Source organism: Entelurus aequoreus, linkage group LG16, assembly GCF_033978785.1.
Source record: "Entelurus aequoreus isolate RoL-2023_Sb linkage group LG16, RoL_Eaeq_v1.1, whole genome shotgun sequence".
NCBI classification, from domain to species: domain Eukaryota; kingdom Metazoa; phylum Chordata; class Actinopteri; order Syngnathiformes; family Syngnathidae; genus Entelurus; species Entelurus aequoreus.
Window position 1 is genome coordinate 38,304,151 of NC_084746.1, and position 11,133 is coordinate 38,315,283.

The 11,133-nt window shown below is 38.5% G+C and overlaps 1 protein-coding gene across 1 annotated transcript in view; it reads left to right on the forward strand.

Moving 5' to 3' along the window:
• The window catches only part of LOC133631361 (multidrug resistance-associated protein 1-like), a 124,838-nt gene that overhangs the window by 24,914 nt on the left and 88,791 nt on the right, over positions 1-11,133 (forward strand). The window contains exon 2 of the mRNA XM_062023557.1: positions 5,359-5,517. Coding sequence (XP_061879541.1) covers positions 5,359-5,517 — 159 coding nt within the window. The remainder of the gene's footprint in view (positions 1-5,358; positions 5,518-11,133) is intronic.

Sequence of the window (11,133 nt, forward strand, 5' to 3'; positions counted from 1 at the left end):
TAAGAAAGAGTAACAGTAAAAATACAATAAAAGGAACCAAAGTTGCACACTTACAGGGCAGAGAGATAAACAAGCTTTGTAGTAACCATTGGATGAACAAACTTTTTATTATATCGTTTTTCTGCCAGGTCATGTTGTGCTGAGGCCGCCTCCTAAAGACAACCTATTTAGTGGTAAACTTACAATCAGCAATCGCTTGTGTAATGAACTTTTTTTTTTTTTTGCAAGTTTTCCCAAAACAGCTGCAATGGCATCAGCAGAAGTGTTGTAGACGTGCCAATGTTTTCACTGCTTTTAATTACTCATTAAAAATGTGCAGTCTGTTTGTGGCGATAAGACGCTGCCTCATTCAGTTCTCCAGCAGCCATGTGAGCAGCTTGCTGTTCTCCATGTGCCCTTCTTTCTTGGAAGCAGCTCGAACTCAGCTGGACTTATTCACTTAAAATGTCTGACGTTTTCAATTTGAAGCACAAATTGTCCTGCAGTGATTGGCCAATATATCTTTGCCATGTCCGTGTTGTAGGGCCTACTTGTAAATGGTCCATCGTTGTTTAAAGGGGCCATACCTGAATTTTCACACTCTTGTACCTAAAGCAGAGTCATTTCACATGGACAAAGATAAGACCTTCTGAAGGAAAGTTCTGTGGTCAGATGAAACAAAAATTGAGCTGTTTGGCCACAATACCCAGCAATATGTTTGGAGGAGAAAAGGTTTATAAATGTAATCCCATTTAATCCCAGGAACACCTCCCTACCGTCAAGCATGGTGGTGGTAGTATTATAGTCTGGGCCTGTTTTGCTGCCAATGGAACTGGTGTTTTACAGAGAGTAAATGAGACAATGAAAAAGGAGGATTACCTCCAAATTCTTCAGGACAACCGAAAATCATCAGCCCTGAGGTTGGGTCTTGGGCGCAGTTGGGTGTTCCAACAGGAAAATGACCCCAAACACACGTCAAAAGTGGTAAAGAAATGTCTAAATCAGGCTAGAATTAAGGTTTTAGAATGGCCTTCCCAAAGTCCTGACTTAAACGTGTGGACAATCCTAAAGAAACAAGTCCATGTCAGAAAACCAACACATTTAGCTGAACTGCACCAATTTTGTCAAGAGGAGTGGTCAAAAATTCAACCAGAAGCTTGTGGATGGCTACCTAAAGTGCCTTATTGCAGTGAAACTTGCCAAGGGACATGTAACCAAATATTAACATTGCTGTATGTATACTTTTTACCCAGCAGATTTGGTCACATTTCCACTAGACCCATAATAAATTCAAAAAAGAACCAAACTTCATGAATGTTTTTGTGACCAACAAGTAGTATGTGCTCCAATCACTCTATCACAAATAAATAAGAGTTGTAGAATTTATTGGACACTCAAAACAGCCATGACATTATGTTCTTTACAAGTGTCTGTAAACCTTTGATCGCAACTGTATGTTTTTTTTATGGATTTTTTAACCCTTTTTTTTTAATATATATATATATATATATATATATATATATATATATATATATATATATATATATATATATATATATATATATATATATATATATATATATATATATGTTAAAAAATCCATAAAAAATATGTATGTATGTATATATATATATATATATATATATATATATATATATATATATATATATATATACTGTATATATATATACTGTATATATATACTGTATATATATACTGTATATATATATATATATATATATGTGTTAAAAAATCCATAAACAATATGTATGTATGTATATATATATATATATATATATATATATATATATATATATATATATATATATATATATATATATATATATATATATATATATATATATATATATATATATATATATATATATATATATACACACATATGTATGTATGTGTCATGATCTGTGGTCCGGATCATGTTTTGTTTAGTTATGTTCTGTTAGTTTTGGACTTCTTAAGTTCCTGTTTGTGCACCTCTTGAGTTTAGTCACCATGGTTACTTCTGATTTTCACCTGGCTCTGTTGTTTGGGACACACCTGTGTCTAATCAAGAGACTACTATTTAAGTTATCCTTTGTTGATCACTATTTCTGGCTTCATTGTTTGCGTCACACCTTTGCCAAGTAAGTTTTATGTTCTTGAGTCCTAAGCTAAGTTTGTACCCTAGTTTCACGTGCGACTTTTGGTTTGTTTCCTGTTTTTGGTATGTGTTATGATTTGCAAAGATAAAATCCTATCCTATCTTCACGCTGTCGTCCGGAGCCGTCCATTTTGCATCCTGGGAGAGCAAAACCCTGCATCATCATGCGCCCCGATCGTTATGTATATATATGTATATATGTATATATATGTATATATATATATACATAAGTATGTATACATATATGTGTGTATGTGTATATATATATATGTATATATATATATATATATATATATATATATATATATATATATATATATATATATATATATATATATATATATATATCAATCAATGTTTATTTATATAGCCCTAAATCACAAAAGTCTCAAAGGGCTGCACAAGCCACAACGACATCCTCGGCACAGAGCCCACACAAGGGACGTCGATGTGAATGACAATGAGAAACCTTGGGGAGGATCGCATATGTGGATAACCCCCCCTCTTGACTTGAAAGATACATCTCCTGGATGCACTGGGACACATCATCAGTGATGTATCCTGGATTAATCGGGTGTTTCGGGTCTCACAACATCATACACCCTCGTCCAGGCAACCCAGCCGGGGTGATCAAGTCCCTGCTTGTGTCCCAGTAGCAACCCACGGATCTGCCCTTTTTCAGCCACAACCACCTCGTGGCTTTCTCTGCCGCTTCACTTGCGGATTGAATGGCCCTGCTTTTGGCCGCCCCTGTGACTCCCAATCGGCCAAGCACTTTGCAGAGGGAGCGTCCTGCAAAGCCACGGCAGCCAACTTCTATTGGCTCATAGAAAGTCCTCCAGCCCCTGCCCGTGCAGTCCTCCACCAGCTCCTGATACTTGGCACGTTTCCTTTCGTTGGCTTCCTCAATCCGCTCTTCCCAAGGCACTGTTAGTTCCAGCATGATGAGGTGTTTTGAAGCCTCTGAAATGATGATCATGTCTGGCCGTAGAGATGTTTTTACAATGTGCTGGGGGAACCTCAGTTGTTTTCCCAGGTCAACATGTAGCTGCCAATCAGCGGCTGTGTGGAGGAGTCCTGTTGTTGTCTTTGGACGTGCACAAGGTCTCTCTCCAGCTTTGATGAATGAGATTGCCTTCTTTGGCGCATGACGTTGCTTGCTGGTGCTGATGGCTGAGGCTATGCTCTCAGCAACTGCTTTGAGTACCTGGTCATGGCGCCAGCGATAGCGACCCTCAGCCAGAGACTTTGGGCAACTGCTGAGGAGATGTTCCAAGGAGCCTCTTCCGGAGCAAAGGAAGCAGGAGGGTGTCTCGCACTTCCCCCAAACATGGAGGTTTGCTGGGCTAGGGAGGGAATCATAGACTGCTGCTACGAGGAACCGGACGCGGTGGAGGTCTGCCTGCAGGATGTTTGACCAGGTGACTTTGCGCTGCAACGTGCCCTCCCATCTTGTCCATGCCCCCTGTTGCCGGAGTCCCACTATCCTGCCCACTCGCTCTTCCTCCAAGCCTGCTCGGACCTCCTCCTGGAGTAGATGTCGTCTTTCTTTGCCCCGGGCCTGGCCGACTTGGGTCTTTGGGAAGTAGCCCAAGCCTGCTCTCCCTGTTGCTATGGTCCCAACCAGTGCCTTTTGCCTGAGGCGTGACTCAGCCACCTCCACTGCCTTTTCTGCCTTCCACTTCCTTCCTGTCCTCACTTCAATCCCGGCTGATGACACCTTGCAGTCCCTGGAGTCTCTGTACTGTAGGGCTTCTCTTGTGCGTGCCACCTTGAATTCTTCAGTGAGCCCACTGAAGGGTAGCTGCAGGATGTTACTTGTCCCGTACAGAGCAGCGCTGTTGAGGCTGCGGGGGAGACCCAGCCATTTACGCAGAAAGCTGCTGATCTTCCTCTCAAAGGATTCCACTGTTGTTACTGGGACTGCATATACAAGGAGAGGCCACAGGACTCTGGGAAGGATGGAGTGCTGGTAGATCCAGGCTTTGAATCTACCAGGTAGGCCAGACTTGTCTACTTTGGTGAGCCACCCTCCAAGCTCTTCTGTAGACTTCTGGATAGCAGCATAGTCCTTCAGGCTGGAGTCAAAGAGCTTTCCCAAGCTCTTGACAGTTTGCTCCGTGATGGATGGAATGACCGTTCCTGAGATTGTGAATTGGAATTTGTTGACCACCTTCCCCTTCTTCAGCACCATGGACCTTGACTTTGCGGGCTTGAAACTCATCCTGGCCCACCCAATGAGCCTCTCCAATCACTGCAAGATCCACCTGCTCCCTGGTACTGATGTTGTTGTTATGGTTAGGTCATCCATATAGGCTCTAATGGGGGGCTGTCGAACACCTGATCTGGATAGAGGCCCTCTGCATTCCACCTCAGCAGACTTTACCACCATATTCATCTCCAGTGTAAAAAGGACAACGGAGATGGTGCATCCTGTTATTATTCCCTTCTCAAGGCGATGCCAGTCAGAGGTTATTGACCCAGAAGTGACCCGAAGCCTGAAGTTATTGTAATTATCCAGGATCAAGTCCTTGATCTTGCTGGGAACATGGTGGCGGTGTAGCGCAAGCTCAACTAGCGTGTGTGGGATGGACCCATAGGCGTTAGTCAGGTCCAACCACAACACAGCAAGTTCCCCTCTGCTCTCATGGGCCTCTCTGATGAGCTGTGTGACGACACCGTTGTGCTCCAGACAGCCGGGAACTCCAGGAATCCCCCCTTCTGCACTGAAGTGTCGATGTAGTTGTTCTTGAGGAGAAACCCGGTCAGTCTTCGTACATATACATATATATATATATATATATATATATATATATATATATATATATATATATATATATATATATATATATATATATATATATATATATATATACAGTGTATGTATATATAGTTGATATTCTAGTTTCAAGCATGTTTTACTCAATATAAGTCATCAAATCTCAGCAACAAGCTGTAATATCTTACTGAGATCATTTAGGACCAAAACACTTAAAACAAGTAAAACACTCTAACATAAAATCTGCTTAGTGAGAATAATTATCTTATCAGACAGAAAATAAGCAAATATCACCCTTATTTGAGATATTTCATCTTACTTAGATTTCAGTTTTTTCAGTGTAGTATTGTTATTTGTTTTGTAATAGTATTGTTAGTTGTTTTTTCCCCACATAATCATCATCATGTCGACTAAAATCTTTTCTAAATCTTCCTCTAAGGTGGGAATTGTGGGACGCACTGGAGCGGGAAAGTCGTCCCTAACGTTGGGGCTTTTCAGGATGATCGAGGCAGCTGAGGGACAAATTTTCATTAATGGGGTGAACATTTCTGAACTGGGCCTTCATGAGCTGCGCTCCAGAATCACCATTATACCACAGGTCAGTGCTGAACAGTGGGGGAAAAAACACAAACATGGAGTCTGATTTCAAACAAATAGTTTTCATATTGTAGCGTCGTGGAAGAGTTAGTGCTGCAAGGGGTTCTGGGTATTTGTTCTGTTGTGTTTATGTTGTGTTACGGTGCGGATGTTCTCCCGAAATGTGTTTGTCATTCTTGTTTGGTGTGGGTTCACAGTGTGGCGCATATTTGTAACAGTGTTAAAGTTGTTTATACGGCTACCCTCAGTGTGACCTGTATGGCTGTTGACCAAGTATGCGTTGCATTCACTTGTGTGTGTAAAAAGCCGTAGATATTATGTGACTGTCGAGTTTCAGATGAAAGTTCTCTTTTTCTGGCCATTTTGAGCGTTTAATTGACCCCACAATTGTGATGCTCCAGAAACTCAATTTGCTCAAAGGAAGGTCAGTTTTGTAGCTTCTGTAATGAGCTAAACTGTTTTCAGATGTGTGAACATGATTGCACAAGGGTTTTCTAATCATCAATTAGCCTTCTGAGCTAATGAGCAAACACATTGTACCATTAGAACACTGGAGTGATAGTTGTTGGAAAAGGGCCTCTATACACCTATGTAGATATTGCACCAAAAACCAGACATTTGCAGCTAGAATAGTCATTTACCACATTAGCAATGTATAGAGTGTATTTCTTTAAAGTTAAGACTAGTTTAAAGTTATCTTCATTGAAAAGTGCAGTGCTTTTCCTTCAAAAATAAGGACATTTCAATGTGACCCCAAACTTTTGAACGGTAGGGTATATATATATATATATATATATATATATATATATATATATATATATATATATATATATATATATATATATATATATATATATATATATACAGTATGTATATACATTGATATATATATATATATATATATACACAGTATGTATATATATTGATATATATATATGTATATATATACATATATATACAGTATGTATATATATATATATATATATATATATATATATATATATATATATATATACATATACATATATATATACATATATATATATATATATATATACATACTGAATAAAAAAACACAGGACGAGATGTTGAACAGTCCCTTGTGCCAAATGTGGAGAGTACTCACTCGAGATGTCCTTGTTGTTCAGAGTGGTAGACAGACAACGTGGGGGTGTGGGGGGTGGGGTGTTCTTGTGAGTTGTATGGGATATGAGACTTGGTCAGGGTTACATTCCAGGACAATTGGACAAGCGACACATCTTCAGTAGTGTGCCTTTGCATCATTGGGTGTTTCGGCCTTCAAACACTATACACCCTCCACAAAGGTGGCCCGCCGAAGGATGATCAGTCCTCAGCTTGTGTCCCGTGCTCAACTGTTCCTGAAATTCACCCTGTTATACTGCTGTTTTTGGGGCCCAACTGGGGTCCTTCCGCTTGAGCCAAATCCACTGGTTGCTTCTTTCGGCTGCCTCTGAGACTGCTCTGATGGTCCTCCGCAGGGCCTGACCGTGGCTGCCGAGTTCCCTCAGCAGTCTGATGGTAGACGACGCCACAAATCCTCTGCATCCCACTTCAACTGTATAGACTTTGGTGTTCCAGCCACGCTGCCTCGCTTCTTCTGCTAGCTCTGAGTAGCGCAGCTTCTTACGTTCATAGGCCTCCTCCACAGAGTTCTCCCATGGGACTGTGAGCTCTATGACGTAAGCAGTCTTCACCGAAGGGGACCAGAGCACCAAGTCTGGCCTGAGGTTGGTAGAAGCAATCTCAGGTGGGAAAACCAGTTGTTTGCCGATGTCTGCCAGCATCTTCCAGTCGCGGGCCCTGTATAGGTGTCCTGCTTCTGGTTTGGTGGAAAGCTGTTTGGGTGTTTTCCCGCCCTCTCGGACAAACATTGTTGTCTTCATGGGATTGGATACTCTTGGTGGCAAGGAGTTGACGGCACCACGCATGCTCTCCAGGGCTGATGCCAAGCTCTTGAGGACCTGGTTGTGTCGCCAGGTGTATCTCCCCTGCGTGAGGCTCGTCTTACATCCTGTCATGATGTGTCTGAGGGTTGCTGGAGTTGGGCAGAGGGCACAGATTGGATCCTCGCCATACCACTGATGGAGATTCTTTGGTGATGGGAGCACATCATACGTTGCTCTGATGATAAAGCTGATTTTACTTGCTGTATATATATGTATATATATATACATACATGCATATAAATATATTATATATATACACTGTATATATATATATATATATATATATATATATATATATATATTTATATACATGTATGTATATATATATATATATATATATATATATATATATATATATATATATATATATATATATATATATATACATGTATGTATATATATATATATATATATATATATATATATATATATTTATATATATATATATATACATATATATATACATATATATATATATATATATATGTATACCGTATGTATATATATTCATATACATGTATGTATATATATTCATATACATGTATATATATATATATATATATATATATATATATATATATATATATATATATATATATATATATATATACATATATACATATACTGTATATAAATATATATATATATATATTTATATATATATATATATATATATATATACATACATACATACATATACTGTATATAAATATATATATATATATATATGTGTGTATATATGTATGTATATATATATGTATGTATATATATATGTATATACATATATATTTACATATAGGGAATAAGCGGTAGAAAAATGGATGGATGGATATATATATATATATATATATATATATATATATATATATATATATACAAATGTATGTGTGTATATATATATATATACTTATGTATGTATGTATGTATATATACTGTATGTATGCACATGTATATGTATATACATATATACATATATAATGTTCACAGTTTTATGAACCGATTTTTGGGTAAAAATGTTAACGATACCCATCCCGAGGGGATAGCTGAGCAGAAATATTGATTTTATTACTTTAATTGTTTTAATAGTTAATTTTTAATGGCAAACTTTCTATAATAGCTACTCCCGGTTTTCACTACCACTTCCAGTTGTTTCAAAAGCCACATTATTAATTGAAGTAATACATTTTATATTGTTTATATACAGTAATTACTAAAGATTAGTTAAATTTGAGCTTGGACAATATGAATGAAGCCCGAATTCTGACTGGTTTGCGACTATAAGGCAAAAAAATGGTCCTCTGTAATGCAATTATCGACAATCAGGCTTGAGCGCAGCTGGCGAAGCAGGTGTGAGGTCCTGTATTGTGACCATTGTATTCATCCCACGGAATCAGTGAATCAAGTGTTTGTGTGTGTGTGTGTGTGTGTGTGCGTGTGCGTGTGTGCGTGTGTGTGTGTGTGTGTGTGTATGTGTGTGTGTACAAACTAAATAAATGATAAATTGGTTATTCTTGTATAGCGCTTTTTTACCTTCAAGGTACTCAAAGTGCTTTGACAGTATTTCCACATTCACCCATTCACACACACATTCACACACTGATGGCGGGAGCTGCCATGCAAGGCGCTAACCAGCAGCCATCAGGAGCAAGGGTGAAGTGTCTTGCCCAAGGACACAACGGACGTGACTAGGATGGTAGAAGGTGGGGATTAAACCCCGGTAACCAGCAACCCTCCGATTGCTGGCACGGCCACTCTACCAACTTCGCCACGCCGTCCCCCCAAAAAAAGCAAAAAAGGTCTAATCAATTTCCTCTGTTTTTTTCTGTTGTAATGAAAGAGGAGAGCACTTCTTGTCCAAAACCCAAGGAATGACTCTAATGAAGAATGAGGTACGAGCTGTGGAAATCACAGTCCAGTCCCATAACATCACAAAATTTTGCCTACTACTGTATATTGTAGGGTTGTACGGTAAACCGGTACTAGTACAGTATCGCGGTACTAATTAATCAAAAACAGTACATATTTATCGTCGTCACGTCATGACATTGCTGGTTTTACGAGCAGTGGAGCATGTTCGGCTGCGCACAAACACAGTACTTACAAGCAGACACATAAAACGGACAATGGACACATTTTGGCTTAAAAACTAAAGATAAAGGTGAAGTTATAACACTGAAACACCCTCAGGAAGAGGTGCTTTAAAACATGGCTAGCTAGCAGCTAACGTCCAGTCGCAATTGGCAGTGTTTTAGCTACTTCTAAATCACTAATCCTGGCCTCCATGGTGACAAATAAAGTAAGTTTCTTACATGTAGCATTATCCCTGGAGGACGAGGAATAGCTAAACATGCTTCACTACACACCGTAGGAGGATACAATAGCTCACCGGCGTCACAATGTAAACAAATGCCATGGGTGGACACCTGACATCCACTGTAATGATACAAAGTACAGGAGCGTATCTAGTCAATACTACTATGATTACATCGATATTTTTTTATCACCACAAAATGTATTTATTTTTTTAAAATTCATATTATATTCCAAAACTCAGTAAATATGTACCTGGACACATGAGAACTTAAATTATGACCGATGTATGATCTTGTAACTACTTGGTATCAGATCGATACCTAAACTTGTGGTATCATCCAAAACTAATGTAAAGTATCAAACAAGAGAAGAATAAGTGATTATTACATTTTAACAGAAGTGTAGATAGAACATGTTGAAAGAAAAAATAAGCAGATATTAATAGTAAATGAACAAGATTACTAATACATTTTTACAGTTTGTCCCTCATAATGTTGACAAAATAATAGAATGATAAATGACACAATATGTTACTGCATATGTCAACAGACTAATTAGGAGCATTTGTTTGTTTACTTACTAATAAAAGACAAGTTGTCTAGTATGTTCACTATTTTATTTAAGGACTAAAATGCAATAATAAACATATGTTTTATGTACCCTAAGATTTTTTGTTAAAACAAAGCCAATTTTGTGGTCCCCTTTATTTTAAAAAAGTAGCAAAAAGTATCGAAATACATTTTTTTACCGGTACCGGTACCAAAATATTGGTATGAGCCGAGGGTGTCGTTGTGGCTTGTGCAGCCCTTTGAGACACTTGTGATTTAGGGTTATATAAGTAAACTTTGATTGATTGATTGATTGATTGAACCCTAGTATATTGATCGTTTTATGACAAAGTGATATGCAATTATCAACGCACAATACAACTTGAGCCATATATTCTACATTTTTATTGGTATTTTATCACACAACTGTCAACATTTAACTCCTTCAAGAAGCTGCAGTGAGAATTTGTTTTCTCCAGCGCTTAAAGATCCAACCAGATCCAATTTTGAAGAAGCTTAAGAGCCACTTCCTTGGCTTTCCCCAATGGTGATGACGTGGTTGTTTCTGCTGACATGTAATGGCCTGACAGCTGTGCCCTTCATGGGAACCTTCTAAGAATGACCTGCAGGTGGGAAGCTGCTGTAGTGAAAACACATCCACAGACCCACACCTCTTGGGGGAATTGGGTAGGAATTAGATGGACCAGGGAGGAGAGACAGTCATTTGTCTGAGCCACAACATGTTGGGGTCGCGGGCGAGTATGAGGTGTGTGCTTAACAGCGCATGAT